The sequence below is a fragment of the Psittacula echo genome (assembly GCF_963264785.1).
Source record: "Psittacula echo genome assembly, chromosome: 4".
Classification (NCBI taxonomy): domain Eukaryota; kingdom Metazoa; phylum Chordata; class Aves; order Psittaciformes; family Psittacidae; genus Psittacula; species Psittacula echo.
In genome coordinates, this window is record NC_137738.1 from 60001018 (window position 1) to 60020953 (window position 19936).

The 19936-nt window shown below is 38.8% G+C and overlaps 1 protein-coding gene across 2 annotated transcripts in view; it reads left to right on the plus strand.

The window, feature by feature from the left end:
* SESN1 (sestrin 1) overlaps window positions 1-19936 on the plus strand; it is a 79019-nt gene that overhangs the window by 372 nt on the left and 58711 nt on the right. For both annotated transcript variants that reach the window (XM_080614777.1, XM_080614778.1), the window contains exon 2: window positions 24-387. In XM_080614777.1, coding sequence (XP_080470903.1) covers window positions 106-387 — 282 coding nt within the window. In that variant the 5' untranslated portion in view covers window positions 24-105. The remainder of the gene's footprint in view (window positions 1-23; window positions 388-19936) is intronic.

The window sequence follows — 19936 nt, forward strand, 5'->3', positions numbered from 1 at the left end:
GTGTTTGTCGTCTCTGTGGGCAGGTTGGCTGCTGCCGGGAGACCGCCATGGAGCGGCGGCGTCGGGGCTGCTGAGGAGGCGTTGGGGAAGCAGCCCGGCGGCCCCATGGAGGAGCGGGAAGGTGAGGTGCGCTGGGACGGGCTGTGCAGCCGCGACGCTGCCACCCGCGCCGCCGCCTTGGACACCATCGGGCAAGCCGTTCGCCGCCGTAGCGAGACCATCGCTCCCGTGGCGGCGGTGCCTCCTACCCGGGCCGCCGACGGGCTCCTGGTTCCCGCCGCCCGCGACGGCCTGAGCGAGGTGCTGGCCCGCCTGCTCATGCTCTCCAAGCGCTGCCCCTTCCCCGACGTGAGGGAGAAGAGCGAGGTGATCCTCAGCGGGGTGCAGGTAAGCACGGCAAACCCCACCTCCGCCGTGGGACTGGGCACCCTCGGCTTTCAGCTGTGCAAAGAGGTGGGTGCCTGACCCAGGTTGGTCAGATTTATTCGTGCAGTAACGCATGCTAAATGTCTCCTTCTCCTTTCCTTCCTCCGCGAAGAAACATTTGGAAAAACATTAAAAAACGGAGGGGAAGCGTCAAGTTTTTGAGTGTAATCCCGCAGAGGGGATTTAGCGGTGAATGGCTGGAAAGTAGCTGGTCTTTGGGGCATCCCGAAGGGAGTGCTAAAATGATAACTGTAGTGCTGTAGTTTTGGTCTGTATGACCAGTGTTGTGATGTGACTAGTGTGCTTTAAACAAAAGCAGGAAAGATTTGGGTATAAACGTTCGAGGTGGTCAATTAAAAATGTAAATCAGTATGGGAAGTTTTGTAGCTTTTAAAAGCTGTGTCAGCTTCAAGACTATTAAGGCAGAGCATGTTAAAATTCCCCTTTTGTTGTTTATCGATAAATATTTTCTCCACTGCAATCGGTAATATCAAAAATATTTTGTTTATAGCTTGTAGGCTGTCTATCCAATAGAGGATTACATTTACTGACCTTTTATGCTAACAAAAATAAATGTTACTTTGTACTCTTCCACTGTTACAGTCTAATTATAGTTACTTGCATTGCAGTTCTCTTGCTCACCTAAAGTTTTTGTGCCGGTTTTGAAATTCTGATGAAGGGCTTGTATCAACGGGTCCCCAACACTGCCAACAATACCACTTGCTGCAGAGTAGGAAAAGGAAATTCTGGTATCTCTTAATCACAAGTGGATACATAGAGCTGTTCTCAGAGTTAACTGTCTGATTCCCACTATTGTGCTTTTTCTCCCTGAACATTAACAGGTTTAATACAGGGGAATCTAAGGGAAAAGTAAAATATATAAAACCATTATGAATATATTATGTACAATGTACACAAATATGTATTAATTAGATATACTAATATATATAAAAATACATGTATATAAGTATTTTAAAGGAACTTGAGATGGATAGGTTCATATTTGCTCTGTCCTACTTTGAAGTGGTTCAGAGAAAATCTGAAAATCAGGTTTGGATTTTTGAAGCTGAGAAAGACAAAATAAGCAGCCTAACTTTTCAGTAGTGTGCAATGTCATATGTACAGTATAATTTATTTTATACAGTTTGGGCTGTATTGGGGCATTTTCCTCAAAGCAGATTTTGCCAGTAGAAGCTATAAACACAATATATGGTCTTGACATCTGTACTGCTTTTCTTTAAAAAACCCAAACGAACAGAACAAAAAGACCAAAACAAGAACAAGCAAGCAAAAACTTTAATATTGAAAACTTAATCTGGCACTTTTGCATCAACATCTTCCCTATTAAAGATTCAAATGAGAAGTGAGCCCATTACCAGTGAGAATGATGAGTCAGTTGAACAGATTGCTAAGGGAAGATTTGCCCTTATCAGGCACAAGTTATCGGAGCCTATTCAAAGGCCAAGCAGGTGGTGATCTCACGTAACTCTTGGAGGAGGTCAGAATACATGATCTAATGACTCCCTTTTTAGGTTTTTATATATGAAGTTAATGGCATGTTCAACTATTAGTCTTGTTTAGAAACTTTGTTACTAGTTTGTTTTTTTTTTTAAAGAGGTCAAAAATTTCTGGCAGTAAAGATGTCCATCTTGATAGACCAAGTTCAAATCCCATGGTCATACCTGGCTTGATTAATGAAAATAAATGGCAAAGATATAATAAATATGAAACCAATTATGTACACACCAACTGCAGTAAAGGTTTAACAACAAGTTAAGCAAAATAAAATGAAATACATCATTACCTTAAAAAAAATCTTTAAAAACTGCTTTTGTAACTTTTATTTTTAGGGAATAGATCTAAGAGAGAAATATTCTATATTCTATGAATATAGAGTGGCAATTTTTAGTTTTTATGGCTGTACTCATAAATGAAATTTTTTATTGTAAACTTTGTATCCATATTTGTGGAAGAAATAATCCCATCCAAGGATTCCATTTTGGATGCTGTGGACTACTGTCAGGTGTGAAATGGTTTTCTGTTGATTTCATGGCCAAGAGGAATTTTATTCAAATCTCTGCAATGACGATGGTGGATAAAGCAAACTATTAAATTAAATATAATTATCCTATGGAGCTCATGGCCTTCAGCAGTGATTCTAAAGGTAAACAGCTTGGTAACATTATAAAAACATGAAATTCTATTCAGAACAGTATCAGTACTTAAAAGACTGACTTGTTCTACCTTATCTCCCTGTTTTGGAGTACAAAACAATCTTCAAGTTCACAGCAATATGTACCATTATGTCTAAACCTTACTGTCTTCCAAGTTATTCAATGACATAGAGCCCAGAGCAGGAGAGACAACTCTGAACCCAAAGATTCTCCTAGGAACTGGTCCTGCCCTCCTCCTCTGTCCTGTGGGATGGTCCAGCTTGGAGTGGTCATCTCAGCTTAGACTGACATCCCACACCCTATGAAATGGAAAATTGTAAAATGTGCTTTCTTCGTCTTTCTGCCCTGCATCCAGGATAGGTCAGTGAGGAAATTAAAAAACTGAATTTTCCATGTGGTCTGACAACTGTTTCTTTCTGAGGCTACTGCCCTTTTGTCTGTTGAGCTAAGTAAATAATATTGCATGAGTGACTATACTGCTGGTATTTTTACAGCTTTGTGTCTGGAGCAAGGTGGCACAATGCCTTACGTGGCTGGTGTAAGCTGCAAGGCTTGTTGGCAGCCTCTGTCAGCACAGCATACCTCTAAGTCTGTCTTTGCTGTGGTCTCTTTTTTGGAGAAAAATTCCTCTGGAATATGGTGGAATCCTAAGTGTGCAACTTTCTTCTTTGCTGTTAATAAATAGTAGTATTAACACCATTGTTAACAAATAGTAATGCCTGGTATTACTTCCAATACTACCATAGTATAAAAATCTATACGAATAAATTATTGCTTAATGTAAATTCCTGTTGTTTTGACCTGTATTGAGGATAATGAGTTTCTTATTGCTGGCTATATATATAATAATATGTTTTTCTTAGCCTAAGAAAATATATCTCTCATTTAGATTAGACAAGTTGTTTTTGTAAGAATTATTACAAAGACAGGATCAGCAAACTAGCCCCAAGCCCCCTTGTCCCTAATTGAAACTTTCTTGCTCTTATTAATAACAGTGAGGTTGCTGAAGACCACATATCTATATAGATACTTCGACAGCAATGCTTTAACCAAGTGAAAAGAGTTTGAATGTTTGCATATGAAAATACTTTGAATATTTTTTGAGCTAAACCCCCAAATATATATCATAGCTTTCTGATAACTTCTAGCACATGTGGTATTTTGCACGCATTTATAGCATATTGCTTATGACCTTGCAGAACAATAATAGGTCATTCCAGCTAGCATGCTAGGTGTCTGCACATTAACAGATACATGGGAAATGAACAGCAGCGGAAAGTCTTAACATGTGATCATTAAAAACATTCTGAGCAGCCTTAATCAGATCAAGTATATGTATGTGACTGGGATATAAATACATGGTGTATGTCAGTAGCTGGAGAAGAATCATTGAAAGTGTGAGATCTGCTACTTAAAATCTCTCATAACTATCCAATGTCTTTTGGTAAAGGCTGAGCAGATCATATTGCTCTGCTGAAGTAAGTAAATTGATAAAAATACTCTTTTAGATTAGCAAAGAGAATGCATAGATGGAAGACAGGTTCTGCAGGATTGACAAGATGCTAACCTACATAGGAAAAAAAAAAAAAAAAGATGACAGATCAGTAAAATAAAACCCACAAATGTAAAAAAGCTTAGAATTTGGCATGGAAAGCTTGACTGGGGCCAAATATAAGGAAGAAAGAAACTGGTCTCAGCCTCTTTCAGAAGTATTGTAATAGTACCAGACACTTTCATTGGGGGGAAAAATTAGTAATGAAAAAGACCTTTGCTCTCTATTGATCTCTTCATTGCTGTAAACACTAGAAACATACAGGAAATGGGAACCGGTGTTTGGCTGAAGATGCACACGAAGTGCATGAAGATGCATGAACAAAACTGGAACAGTCAAATAATGAGGTGTAGCTAAAACGGATATTGGAAGAAAGCAAGAAATAAAAGATCCACATGTTAATGGATTAACAGACAATGCTTAGGTGATTAAAATGTTCTCTGAAATGGTTAATCCAGCCATTGCAGTTAACGGTCATGATAAAAGTATAAATACTTCTAGGCTAGGGGGGGAAAAACCTGTGGGTTGCTTGGATAAACAAGATTTTCAGTCTGTTAGGGCCTGATGAAATTTGTTCTGAGGTGCTTAAAAAAAACCAAACAAAAAAATAGACAAACAAAAAACCCAAAACCACAAAACCCCCAAACAACTATCTGAAGCAATATCATATAGTGGATAGCAGTTTCAAGATAGTGGAGGGAAGCAGCAGACTCAAAAAGAATCATGGTGCATACCTCTTCAGTATGGGATAAAAGGGATGGGATGAAGAGGAAACTGATGTTTTTTAACTTTAACTCAAAGAAAAATACTGGAGCAGTGATGAAACACTCTTTTAGTGCCTAGAAAAATAAGTTGAGTAACAGCCAGAACGGACATACTCAAGATAAATTATTTTAAATCCAGTTTTTCTTTTATTTCTGTGGTGGAGTAACAGGCCTTGTGGTACAGAGAGATGCTATAACATTAATATTTTGATATACTGGAGTCCTCAATATTCACATGATATTCTCATTAACAAGCTAAGGAATTATGATCTAGAAACTACTGTGCACTGAGTAAAATTAGCTGGAAAACTATCCTCAGAGAGTAAGCAAGGTCAGGTAACATGTGCTTGGTACAGACTCTACAAGGTCTTGTCCAGCATGATCTTGATTAACAAAGGTTTGCACTTGTTGAATTGCAGATTACAAGCTGGGAGGGAGAGTAAGAATACTGGAGAGCAGCCATAGAATTTAAAGTTATGTTAATGGTTAATGGGAGCTTGGATCCTATCTTCTAGACCTCTGTTTTTTTTCTGAAGAAAGTTTGAAGAAGACTGATGGTGGTATGGTCAGCTAAAAAGGAGGTTAACACAGTATGTTCCAAATAAATGGCGGATGGAGGGGATGAAAAGGCTGGTGCAAAAAGGAAGGAAACTAGAATGAACGGGTTCAAACTTAAGCAGGGGAAGTTTAGGTTGGATCTAAGGAAGAAATTCTTTAATGAGAGGGTGGTGAGGCACTGGAATGGGTTGCCCAGGGAGGTTGTGAATGCTCCATCCTTGGCGGTGTTCAAGGCCAGGTTGGATGAGGCCTTGGGTGACATGGTTTAGTGTGGGGTGTCCCTGCCCATGGCAGGGGGGTTGGAACTAGATGATGTTAAGGTCCTTTCCAACCCTAACTATTCTATGATTTTATGATTCTAAGTTTAGATTGCATGTAAGGAAGAAGTTCTTTATTGTAAGGGTGGTGAGGCACTGGAATGGGTTGCCCAGAGAAGTTGTGAATGCTCCATCCCTGGCAGTGTTCAAGGCCAGGCTGGACAGAGCCTTGAGTGGCATGGTTTAGTGTGAGGTGTCCCTGCCCACAGCAGAGGGTTTGGAACTAGATGATCTTAAGGTCCTTTCCAACCCTAACTATTCTATGATTCTATAATTCTATGATTCTATGAATGATTATTGGTCTGAATTCCAGCAAGACTTGGGTTAGACATTTGTGTCAAAATTTCAAGGCTTAGGATAGTAAGGCAATGGCATAGGCTATCCAGTCGTGTTCATCACTAGAACTCACCTAAACTGTTCCTAAACATCAGGCAGGAGTGATATGCTTATTTGATCTCTCCCTGGGAAAGGCAGAACATGGCTGACTGGATGATATTTCCTTCCAGCCTCTTTTCCTGTGTTTTGTGTTGGTAACTGCTTGGAGGGACTCGCTAAGTGCTTTCTTTCCCTTTGATCTCTGAGACTGTATTTACCCAATATGCAGCACTAGAACTTGTTGTCTATAACTGTTGTCTCTTACTAAAAAGCAGCAGGTGGTCTGAGGAGGACTTTTGAGTACCTTCTTGTTTTCTTAGGCCTACTGGTCTAGTGGATAAATGTAACAGAATCCCATAGTTTGGAGAGGGCTGTATGGTGCATAACAAGAGGGGTCATGTCAGCAGCCAAATATTATTATGACCTTTAGGTACTACTTGTGACCTAAGCTTGTTTGGCAGGGGATATGGAGTACAATACCCTTACCTTTCCCAATCCTGGCAAAATACTTGTATGGTTTTAAATGAGCATCCAGAAAGGATGGGAAGACATGTTAAAATGTGACATGGGAAGTCACAGCCAGAGCAAGCATCCTGTCCTCTTCCTCCACCACAGTGTGTGGGACAAATAAAGCCTCTACGAGAAGGGGAGGTAGTAATTCCCTTGTGCAAGTCCATAAAGGATAAAATAGGAGTTACTTTTCTGTTTCATTGCTAGATTTTCTCACAGTGGAGTTTAGTATCTCTTCGCTTTATCTGTGCTCCACGTGTGAGCTCTGTGGTGCATGCTTTTTAAGAGCAATAAGAATGAAACTCAGGCTCCTTACTCTCAAATGGTTTATCTTGATGAGTCCAGTATTACAGGAGACTGGCTAACTTTCCAGATCTTTAGTCTGCTTCTGGCATAATGTATGATAAATGACCTCATAACTCTGTCTTTTTAGCTTTCCTGCACAATGAAAGTAACTTTCTGTAGTGAACTTTGGAATCTGTAGCTAGGCAGATCTGTTAGGTTGTGGGATTTTTCTGAGTTAATTTGACTGGGTCCTAATGCGTGACAGTGATGTTCCCCTGTGATGCCTACTGTTGATCAGTCATCGTGTGTCTCAGATGAAATTTATAGTCTATTCAAGCCTATGAATTCCAACATAGTATTCTCACTGCTGGTGGTGAATCTGATCCATCTGGAAGTTGGCTAGTCTCCTTACACAATGCAAATACCAACTTATTTTCTGTTTCCCATAGCAATGTTATGTAAAGTGAATAAAGACCTCTCTTTTTTTTTCCATACTGTGAGGTCACTTCAGAGCAGAAGTGTGTTCTGTCTCTTCCAGTCATTAGGTGGAATGGGTTTATTATGTACTGTAGGGTGCTCCCTTCAAAGGCCACATGTCATTGACAGATTGCTAATTTAAAAAACATTTGTTTGTTACGGTGGGTTTTTTTGTTGTTCAGATACTCTTGTTTTTAATATTAGGAGAGCTACCGAGGTAATGACATGATGCAATTAAGTGATCAGTCTTACTTAAAGCTTCTGCCAGGCTACAAAAATAATTGTCTCTCTGCAGTATTTATTGTAAACATGTTTTGATGATGGGTCAATATCACGTGTGGGGTGAGGCTGGCTGGAGCAGTTAAGGAAGAAGACTTAATCTTGACATGTCAGGGAGTGTTCTGAGCAGGGCTGTGAGCATATTTTTTTAAAAAAACTTGAATTGTCAGTAGTCTTTAGATTCCCCTATCTGTCTCCTCTCTCCTTCAGCCTACTTGATGCCTTTCTGAAGGTTTCAGTCTGTTAGTTGAGAGAGATGAAGGGAAAATTTCTTTCATTGAGCTTGTCAACTGCAGAATTGCTTGACCCTGAGAACATTTTGGTTGGAATAAAGAGTTGCTTGAAAACAGAAGGTTCTCAAAATGATGTGTAGTAAGATAGCTGGGTCACTTCTAATGCTGGTTCTGTGTTTGGAGCCTTTCCATAATTTTCCATGCTAGCTGTATGCCATTCTTGTATGGAAATGAGCATTGCTTAGTCAACATTTTCTTATGCTTATTTGGGGTAATGTAATTTATGGGTTTATGTGATTCTGATGATTGATTTTGAGAACATCATAACTAGAGTTTTTACTTTTAAAAGAAGCAACGAATGAAGCACACATTTGATAATGTGGCTGCATTGATTTTTATTTTTTACTTCATAGAAATGTTTTAAACTGAAGAAATGGAACACAAACATTTCCTAATCTCTTACTGTTTATTAATGTGGTAAGCAGCTGTAGGATGTGCATTAGTGGCTTACATGAAAACAAAAGGTTTGTTTCCCGATTTTTTTTCTTTTCCATAGGAGCTAATATCTAGAAATCTATAGAAACAAGAAATGCTTCAGCTTGAATACATTTTGTAAATAACAGCATCTGTTCTCCTGATCTAACAGTTGCTGAATCACACCAGCTCTGGTTTAGATTATTTTATTCTGCCTCTCTTTCTAGAGGTAATTCTAAAAGTTGGCTGTTCTTTTAAACTCATAGCTGGAGATGCTCCCTTCCAGTCTCATGTATTATAGTGTCAATTTAGTCCCTTATCTTAAATGATTTTTCTCACTCTGATAATAATGGTGTATGGGTAGCAGGGATTTTTCCCCTCTTTGCATTGATTTTGATAAAAGTTCTGCTCTGCTTTCAGTTGCCAAAAAGCCAACGTTTTTTGATTTTCTCAAAAAAAAAAAATCTTACTATTTGTTTTTCCTATTTAGTATATCAATAACTGTCTTTCTTTTGGGCCATTAGCATGCATTTGGATGATTTTTGCTAACAGATGGAGAAATTTTATGCATCTTTAGATGTTCAAACGAAATGCAAACCACTAAGAATTTGGAAAGGTTTAGAAATTAGCATGCAATATGCCAAATATCAAGTGAAAAAAAAAAGTATGGACTTCTAGGTTGTGTAAAATACATCTTCCATTAGCTTGACCAAAACACATTGTTTAAAAGAAAACTATATTGTCCTACTGTGACAAGTGTGAAGTGATCATTGAAGAAATACTTGCTGTTTTGTCATCATACTCTTGACTTTTTCTCCAGGTCAGGGTTTCTCCTTTTAAAATAAACATAGTGGAAAAGTACTGAATATACCATTGTGCGACAGAAAAATAGTTTTGAAAGCTTGAGTATATTTTCCCGTGGATACTGAGTGTTTAAATTTCCAAAAATATGGTTTGCTGTCAGTATGGTTTTCTATTCCAGTAAGTTGTTTACAGTTTAAGGGGGGAGGAAAGGGGGAAGCTTAGCTCTCTCTCCAGAAATCAAGTGAAACATGGAAATCTTCACTTGGAGCTATATACATGAATTAAATCCAAAAATTTAAGTGGTGGTTTTTTTCTTGTTTACCACTTTCATGATGTTTCCAGTTACTTTGACTTTATTTTTTTTTTTGTGTTTTCTTCTGGAAAGCTTATGTTAGATTGCTGCCAAAAGTTGGGTTGGGAAGGTGAACTGGTTTAGTTATATTTAAACCTAGTAAACAATTAACCATTTTCCTTACTCCAGCATTATGTAGAAACCAAGCTTGTTCTTTCAAGTCATTTTGGGTCAAAAGTACCACCCAGTGTTGTGTATTAGTGCCTGAATATTACCCCAAAATATACCGGGCTGGTATTTTAAAAATAGAGGTGATGCTAGAACACATACTGCTACTTATGTAATCTGATGGAAGTCTTCCTTCTGTGCAACTACAAGAATTTACTTTCAATCCAGGCATAGTGCAAAGGAAAGCACAGTGCTTCTGAAAACATGGGGTTGTTTTTTACTGTAAATGAATTTGAAATTGTAACTTCACTTTTCTATGCTTTCTGGGGTCAGTAATAAAATTTTTGCAGTTGCAAGTCTTTTGTCTTTGTAAATATCTGTTCGGCTCTGTCAGCCTGTTTTGAGAGTCAAAGTAACAGCCTCTTAGTTCTGCCTGGGATATTCTTGCTTGCTGTTTATTTGCTATTTAATTAAACAGCTGTTCTTCCAAAATAGATAGTCAAGGATTCCTTAGCTCATATAGAGTAAACATGGAATAATATGACATTTGTTCAAAGGAGGAACAATGTTGAAAATGGAAACTTACTTGGAACTCTAAAGCCTTTCCTGTGCACTTTTTTTTTTTTTTTTTTTTTTTTTTTTTGGCGGAGGGGAACCTCTTTTCTGAAAGACTTTTCCATTGCAGCTTGTTGCTGAGCCTTCACTGTTCCTGGGTGTTTTGGTGCAATAAAACTTTTAGCTTTAAAATGCAGCCTGTTTGCCAATAGCACATTCCACTTAGATTAAACTGTGTGTTTGGATTTGCCATTTATTTCAGTTTTAGTTCTAATCTAGATTTGCACTGATTTCCATGCAGAAAGACAGATTGAAGAGAAAAAAAGTTTAAGAAAAACTTTCTATTTCTCTGAATTTCAAATCAATGCTGAATGCCAACTTATGTCTGTTTAACAGTACTAAATAATTGGCAGCTGCTATGCATGCAAGGATTTCTGGAGCTCATCATGTTATGAAGATAAGGCCTTATCAGGAAAAAATTTGACCTAACTTCATATGTGTCCATTTTGTCCTTCCCATTTGTGTTACAGGAAAGGATTTGAAAGCATTGTAACTTTACCTGGATTACTTTTTTTTTTTTTTTTTTTAGAAAAAGAGCTATGTTTTAAAAGTTGCTTGTATTTACCTAGAAATTAATATTTAAATAATGTTCTATAAGAAAAGCTTTATTCTGACATTTTTATTGCTACTATTCTGTTCCAGGGTGGAGGAAAAGAAGCCAAATGGAAATGTTTTTGTCTGGATTTTAGAAGACATATTGGTATCTTGGCTTCTAGCATTCTGCTTTTCTAACTATTCAGAACATGGCAACTCTGCTTGGCTGATATTTTCTGGAATCTGTCAGAAGAAGAGTATGTGTAGATCTGGAAGGTCAAATGCTTCTCTTTCTTTCATTACTTTGTGTCAGACATTTCTGTTAAAGGATTCAAGTACTTGGATAAGGTTTCACTAGGAATAAAAGCTGTGTTTTTTAATGCAGAAAGTACTGATTGTATTGCACAGTGTAAAATATCTTGAAATTTTAGATTCTAAAGGTAGTAGTTAACTTGTTATTGCTTATGCATTAAATGAATACCTGATACTGAAGCATAGGTTGTTTTGTGTTTTTTCTACTTTTAGAGTTAGCTAGTATGTTTGCTCACAGTGCTATAAGAGACTTGGGGGAAGTGCAGTCTTCATAGACTCTGAATCCAGGGTGAAAATCATTCATTTCATCTAGGGCCAGTGGAAAATATGGCTGCTTCATGGTGCTTCTAGTGCAAAAATTAAATTTATAGTGACAGGCTGTGATGTGCTTCCTATGTATGTGGCTTACACCTATGTTCCTCCTCTCAGAGCCAGAGGTCCGCATTAGAGGGTTCAGCAACGCAATGTCTCTCACATATTTGCGTGTTTTGTGGAGAGGTATAATTCCTGTATCTCGGATCTTCTGGGGTAGGGTAGCCACATGTCTCAAAATTAGTTCCCAGTAGCAATAAATCTTCATGCATGAAGATTAATCATGGTAAGATGATTAAGAAGATTCTTCTGAAAATCTCATGTGGAAGCTGAATGACTTGCTGTTCCCTCAAAAACTAGTTTTCTAAAAACTTTGAAAGATGTCCTTGAAGTTAGACATCCAAAGCAATTTACAAATAATAAATTCAGATTTTAATATCAACTTCTGAACATGTTCTTGATGGGGTTGGGAAACTGAGGATTTCTATAGATGTACACTTTCAAATTGTCTGTTTAAAGATGACTTCAGGAATAAACATGTCTTCTGAGATATAGCATCAGATTTTATGTAGGGGGCAGACTAGATGGAGGAATTGTTTTGTTTTAAGAAGTAACTTAACATATGAAGCAAGGCACGAAGTCCTTCCAGTTAATGTGTTCAGTCAGGAAGGAAAGATTCTTGGATTTTAATTTTTAATATTGATAGACTTCCAAATAGATCTGTGGTGGCATATATACATCAGTAACAGTGTTATATAAATAAACAGAAATGGCATTAAGGTAAAATACTGGTCAAAAATACTTTTTTTTCCTGAGAAAACTTTACAGTTAACTTAAAAAATTACTTTAATTGTAGACTTGCATGACTAAAGAGAAAGAATTTGGACAAAATGGGCCTTTGAAGTGGACTGTTCAGTGCCCACACCTCAGAAATAAGACTTTAGCTTTTTCATGTTGGTTGAAACAGCTCATTTCAGTGCAGCTTATCAGAAATGTCTGAGTTCTTGTAAATGCTTATTACGCAACCTGAGAAGCTTTCTCTGAAGTAAATGGGCAAAATGTAGACATATCCCTCAATCCTTGTAACATCTCATCTTAATTTCAGGACTAAACGGTGTGCTGTCTGGGGACTGTTTGGGACCTTTGTTATTCTGTACCTGTTACCTAGATGCCTCAGTGCTTACCTCTTACTGATAAACCAGAATACTGCTGCAAATCCCTCAATGCAGCAATGACAACTGACTCTTCAGTCCTAGCCCTGTTTAACCCTAGTTTGTAATGGCCTGTTTCAGTTGGCAGTTGTAACAGCATTTGCACTTTATTCAGGGTTGCTGTCATGGGACATCGAAAGCAGTATGTTTCAGTGAAAGCCTTGTGCTGAAGATATTGCTTGGGTGCAACCCAGGTCATCCTTCACTAATATAACCTGTCTGGTTCTGTCCTGTGTGAAGAAGTCTAGCCTGTATGTGGAGATTCTGCAGTAGCAACTCCTTACATCTCTTATTTCATATTTGCACACAGAAGTTGCCAGAAAGGTACCTTGGTGGGAGATCAAATGGGCCAGATGCCAGAGTTGTAATCTGTTAGGGTGGCCTTTGTTGTGTTCATCCAGTCCCTCACGCATTAGCAGTCCAGCCAAAGCAGAAATCTGTCTGGCCATGCTGGTACTTGGCATTGTCTGCAATGGCTTAAAATTTGTCTCGGCGCACTTGCTAAATAGCTTGTTATTGTGGAGGGATAGGCTAGCGAGAAAGATACTTTCTTCCGAGTTACTCCAAAACATTTTCTAGCTTTGCCAAGCATATTTAAGCTGTGAATTAGTCCCTTGGATGTTACAGTCTCACCTTGGCTGCAGTGGTCTTGAACTGAATGGAACTATATAGGATTAAGCATAGTGGGCTTTGCTGTCTAGAGCTTGGCAAATTTGGAACCAAGAACTCTGTCACTTGCTGCTGCTGAAAATAGTTCATTTGTTGCCAGTTCTGTTAGGACTAACTGGGTATGGCATATTTTTCCCCAAAGACTTAAATTTCATTACAAAAACCCTCAGTTGTTTGTTTGTTTATCTGTGGGGTTTTTTGTGGGGCTTTTGGTTTGGGTTTTTTTTTTTCTTTATATGTAGTTGGCTTAGGCAGCTATGAGGAGATACCATCGGGTATACGAATGTATAAATCTGTATCATCATGTGAGTGTTTCCATAGCTTCAGCAGAAAAATTAATACTAATCTTTAAATAGTTCCTCTATATAATATTTGAATATTTGAATATTTGTTTACAAATAACAGAACAGGCAATTGAACTAAGTAGGACTAGTAAAAAGCATCTAGTTCCTTTGTTGTCCCAAACTTTCAAGAAACATAAAAGGTAATCAGTTTGGAAATGGCACGTGCTGTAAGTTGTTGTTAAGCATATACGATATGGTAAGAGGCAGGTGATCTAAGAACGAACTCTAAATTCTTAGTGAAGTCTTAGTTCTTACTGAAGCAAATTATGAAGTCTAGAAATGTCTTAAAACATTCTTTCTTATTTCTCTCATAGTGGAAGTAAGTCTAGGAGATGCGTGGGGCTGGTTATTGAATTGATTCCCCTCTACCCCTTTCTCTGTATTTGAATTTGGTTTGTGTGGCAAGGTTTTGGTAGCAGGGAAGGGGGACGACATGACTACAGGGGTGGCTTCTGTGAGAAGCTGCTAGAGTTTCCCCCATGTCCAACAGAGCCAATGCCATACAGCTCCAACACCAACCCGCTGCTGGCCAAGGCCAAGCCTGTGAGTGACGGTGGTAGGGCCTCTGGGATAACAGAGTTAAGAAGGGGAAAAAAGCCTTGAGCAGCTGTAGTGAGAATATGTGAGAGCAACAGCCCTGCAGACCCCAGGGTCAGTGCAGAAGGATGTCAGGAGGTGCCAGAGCAGAGATTCCCCTGCAGACCATGCTGAGGCAGGCTGTGCCCCTGCAGCCAATGGAGGTCCATGATGGAGCAGATCTCAACCTGTATCCCTTGGAGGACCCCACACTGGAGCAGGGGGATGCCCGAAGGAGGCTGTGACTCTGTGGGAGGCCTGGCAGGACCTGTGGCCCCATAGAGAGAGGAGACCACACTGGAGCAGGTTTGCTGCAGGATTTGTGACCCTGTGGGGGATCCACACTGGAGCGGACTGTTACTTAAGGGCAGCATTGTGTGGAAGGGGCACACATTGGAGCAGTTCAAGAAGAACTGCAGCTCATGGGAAGGACTATGTTGATGAAGTTCATGGAGGACTGTCTGCTATGGGAGGGACCCCATGCTGGAGCAGAGAAAGAGTGAGAGGAGTCCTCCCCTGAGGAGGAAGGAGCAGCAGAGACAACCTGTGATGAACTGATGACAACCCTCATTCCCCATCCCCCTACACCACTGCAGGGGAGGAGCTGAGAAACTGGGAGTGAAGTTGAGTCTGGGAAGAAGGAGGGGAGAGAGGGGGAGAAGGTGTTTTAAGATTTGGTTTCACTGTCTCATTATCCTACTCTGATTTGATTGTAGTTTCCCCAAGTCGAGTCTTGGTTTGCCTCTGACATTAATTGTTGAGTGATCTCCTCCTGTCCTTATCTTGATCCCTGAGCCTTTTGTTACATTTACTGTCCCCTGTCCAGCTGAGGACAGGTGGCTTTGGTGGGCACCTAGTTTCTAGCCAAGGTCAACTCACCATGGTATTTCAGCTATTTCTTTGGTGTTTTTGTTTAGAATTTGCTGGGATATCAGTGTTTGCTTGATTGTTTCAAAGATGATCGGTATATCAATAAAAACCCTTTTAATGTGAAAACATGTTGCTTTTGACAAAGTGCTTGCATAGGAAGGTCTTCTCAGTAACAAGTGACAGTCCTGTGAAGACTACGACAGAAAAATAGGGTTAGAATAGCCAGAAACTATAAGCATGAAGGTCTTGTATTCCAGTCTGTGCTTTGCCCCCCTCACATCACTGACCTGAGAGGGCAGTTGAATAGACAAAATAGATATTCTCAAGTGTATAAATTTCATGTTTTTCTCTAAAGTGAAATTAATTTTCCCCAGTGCAAAAGTGCTTTATATCAAAGCCAAAGTGGTGAGGAAGTTTCTAAGGCACTCTGAGGCAGGATGAAGGATTTTACCCAACTAAGTAGTTGTAAATTAATTTTTAAATTAATGAGATGAGCTGATTTTGGTGAAGATTGAAACATGCTAAAATTATTTTGCCAATTATAATGTTCACTATCTCTTGTTTCTTTTTTAGAACACTTCTAAATACATGCACTTCAGAAAACTAGTACATGTTTATATAGCTTGTTTAAAGTTCAGCTACTAGGATCTTTTTTTGGAGAGAGGAAAAAAATGTTATATTGTGCTACAGAAATAGGTCAGGATTTTCTTGTACCACAAGGGCATAGTATTTTTTTCTTTATTCAGATGAAAGGTTTCTATCCCTATATCCCTTACTGTGATATTAAACATATCTATTTAATTAGAACTTTGTTGTGAATTGCCTTTTTTTTTTCTTTTTTTACATAGCGATTTTAATTTTGAGCTGGAGTATTTGTTGTTTTAGCAATAGTTGTTTCGCCACCTACTCTCACATTTGCAGTGGAAACTGTTTATTACGGGTAGTTACATTATTACCATCTGATGATCAAAGAACTATGGATGAAAAATAAACCAACAGATTTCTTCATAAACCAACAGGTACTTCATAAAAATGTTGTGCACAACAGACAATTTTCACATTATCCTGAAAAAAATCACAACTGCTTCATGTTTTTTACTGGGAGCAGCCCTGAATTAACAGGACTGCTCGTGTGGTAAAGTGAAGCATACGCGTGTTTGCAGGATTGAGGCTGTGTGCTAGTTGGTTTGTCCAAAAGCATCTTGATACCCTGCTGCATGATTCCATTTCAAAATATTATTAGTACGTTCTTTTATTATGAACAATTGTGTGTTTCCTCTTACAGGTTTCCTGAACCTTTTGTGGCCATAAGTTTTGTGATCCCTTTGCCAACCTGATAGTCACAGTTGTCTCTTCATCTGTGAAGTTCCATTGTGACTACAGAGACGTAGGAAGAAGGTTCTGAATATGCCATAATGAGCCTGGAAGCACAGTGTATTTATTTGTGTGGTGGGGTACCTTTTAGCAGGGCCTAGGAGGTTAAATGTAATGTTGTGTGAATGCAGGTGCAATGTTTTCAGGACCAAATTGGCTCACTGATTGTGGGCTACCAGATGTGCCAGTTACCATAGCACAGATAAAAAGTCCATGCCAGTGCTTACAGTTAATTCAGCTTAAGCAAACTTCTGCTCACTTGAATATGCTTCACAGAATTCCACATGGAAAGGGTTTGATAGCAGATAGCAGTCTTGAAATAACAACCTGCTACAGTTCAGCTCTGCCACACTTCTTGGAGAAAGGAATAGCAGTTTTTTAGATCCCAAGCTGTACTGGAGCAAACCATTTTCTTTGGATAGTATCCAGATCCTTTTGTTTCTTACATAGGTTTGTTTTAATGTGTAGGGGATCTAAGTGAACTGAAGCTGATGCACCCTCTGCAGAAAGATGTAATGAATTTGAAGGAACACTTGGGGGAGACTTCATGTCTCAGTTTTATTTTCAGTTTTTGATTTGTTTAAAGTAATGTCACTGTGAATCTAGATCTATAATTCTAAAACTTTTGAAGAAAGAAACTTTCATTCTTAAATTACTATGTTGTGCTATTTTTGGTTATAGAATAGCAACCTCAAAGCTTCTTGAGATGGCGCATATTTTCAGGTATTTTTTGTTGGTGACGATATATTACTGGTTTTCTTTAAATATTACATAATTGTAACTGAGTGACTTCTCTACCTAGTTATGAAAGCAATGATGAGTGATACAGTTGTGCAGAAGGGAAAAGAGGTGTAATGCGTGAATAAGAAGTTTGTGATAGTAGGCAAACCAGATCATTGTAGCACTTCATATATTTGTAGTTATGAATGCCACCATTATATTAAAATTGCATTGCCTATTTCTATTTTAATCCCTGACTCTCAGTAGCTCTGTTTTACAAGGAATTTATCTTCAATGGAAACTTCCTAAATTTATCTCTGTAGTGTTAAATAAGATATGCATCAATATGTGTTTTAAAAACAAAAATGAAATAATGCACATAACAGCAGGAATTCACCTCTTATGAACATGAGACGTGCATTCCCATATATTAAATAACAAACAAAAGATCCCCCAAAACCAAACAAAAAACCAAAACCAAACAAAATAACCCTCCTTCCCAACCATAGTGACATTTTAATAGTTGAAACCGTTGGACTCAAAAAGCCATTTGTGAAGGAAATCAGTCTTCTGAGTATGTATGATGGTGTCTTCTGTTGCTGGCCATGGCAACAACGTGATAGAATGTTGTTCTATCCTGACAGAATCAGAAAATACTAGCATAGGTACTAGAAGACAATAATAGCCATAATCAGTCTGTTTTCTTTTTCTGAGTGATCTATTGAGAGGGGGAAATGAAATTCTCTGAGAACTTAGGTGAATAACTCCTAACTTTAATAATGAGTTTACCAATGAAGAGTTTTAGATTAGCATATGGCAGCTAAATAATACTTTAAACTGACAGATTATGAAAGCATAGATTCTAGTTGAGGGGAGTGGGCTGACATTTAATGTTTTGGGACTTTTTAGTTCATATTAAGCAAAACTTAACCAGTGAATGAGTTTAAGCTATCTCTAGAATAAAATCAGTTTTTCTGCTGCACTCTATTACCTGTAAAATCAAATCATGTGTTGTGTGGTAGTGTTGCTGTTTGCTAGCTTTCCCCCCCCCCATTACAAGCAGAGTAAAACTACTGCATTGTCCAGGCTGAGTTTTGGAAAAACCTATTTAAATACTGTTTATTGTCCCCTATTATAAAGAAAGATAGCGGAAAAGATAATTCTTTGCCATTGGCAATTCACACTTGCTAGAAGAAACTAGATTATTTGCTCTGTGACTGTAGTCCATTACAAAGAACTTGCTCAGTCATGCTAAAAGGGACCTTGCACAGTGAAACTTGCTGGCTGCTGTGCTTCATTTTAGCTTCTCTCCTGCTGCAGGTAGAAGGGTGCTCTACTCGATTCAGCTGTGGCTGTAACAGTGCCCCACCAGACTGCATGTATGGTCAGAGTTCTACTACCAGGCTCTAATGTATTGGAACATAGGTGGTGTTTTGAATTAAAGAAGGGGGGGAAGGAGAGGGAAGTGTTGGAGCTTGTGGCCTCTTAGATGAAAATACTCTTCAAATTGCTTCAATTCCCTTACTATATATATGCAACTGAAAGAGTTACACAGCTTATATCTTTGAGGCATTTTCATATGCAATACTGTAATACTTCTTACAGCTCTGGATGTGCATTGTATAGCCTCCCAAAATAATTTGAATGGTAATTCAGCCACTTGGTGTATATTTAGATCATGATTGTGACCTTAGTGTGCAGTGTTTTCATTGACCAATTTGCCCCTGCTTTGTTTGTGGTACATAGCTCATGGTAACAATAAGAGGTGAGGTTCTGCAACAGGTGGAACTGTAGGAAAAGGTAACCCCAACAGAAGATTTCCCCATAATAACAGAATGTAAACTTGAAAGCTGGAATCATCTAGACAGACTCAAGTTCTGGTAGTTCCTAGCATCAGAATGGTATACATTCCAAACTCGATGCTTTTATAATACAGGGTTGGTTTGTTTTGGGGTTTTTTTAATGGAATAAGATACCTTAAGATTTGTGGCACTTACAGTGGGGATTCCTTTGTCCTGTATGGTAACTAACTACTCATCAAGGCAAAGGTCCTGGTTTTCACTAAGTCGCTGAAAGACAATTCTGCAGCCCAAAGACTCTAGCTGAATTCAGAAAGCTTGTGTTTATGTCCCAACTCAGAGCTTCAAAACTCAGGATTCTTCTAACCTTGTAAGTGAAGTCAGTGAGCAGCTAGGCACAACTCTATCAGATGTTCAGCCATGTGTAAGAGCATTTGAGTTTTGAAAGTGGGCAATAGTTCCACACCTATGCTCAAACTTGCTCTGCATCCAGAGATTAAATGTTTCCCTCTCTATCTCCTCTCAGAGCTTGCAGAACATGGTGTTCTCGCAGCGTGTTTATTGAAGAACTATCAGATGGGCTTTGCACAAAACAAACCAGAGCTACCCCTCCCACTCCTGAGTAATAGCATAGTGGTTAAAGCATTCCCAAAGAGTGAGGACTCTAGGTTCAGCACCTTTTCTGCCTGAGGTGATTCAAAGTCATGCCTCTTGCATGCCTGGGCTCCCAAGATGAGAGAACTGGACTAGCTTTTGCACTCACTTCTGGGCCAGTGAACACCTTGAGGATTACATCTAAAGCAGGACTAGTGCAGTTGGAAGTGCTGACAGTGTTGCCATCATTAAATAGCTTAACTTTGTTTAGGGGAGGGGAAGCTGAAATCACCTCAGGCTTATTAATGAGCTGAACTT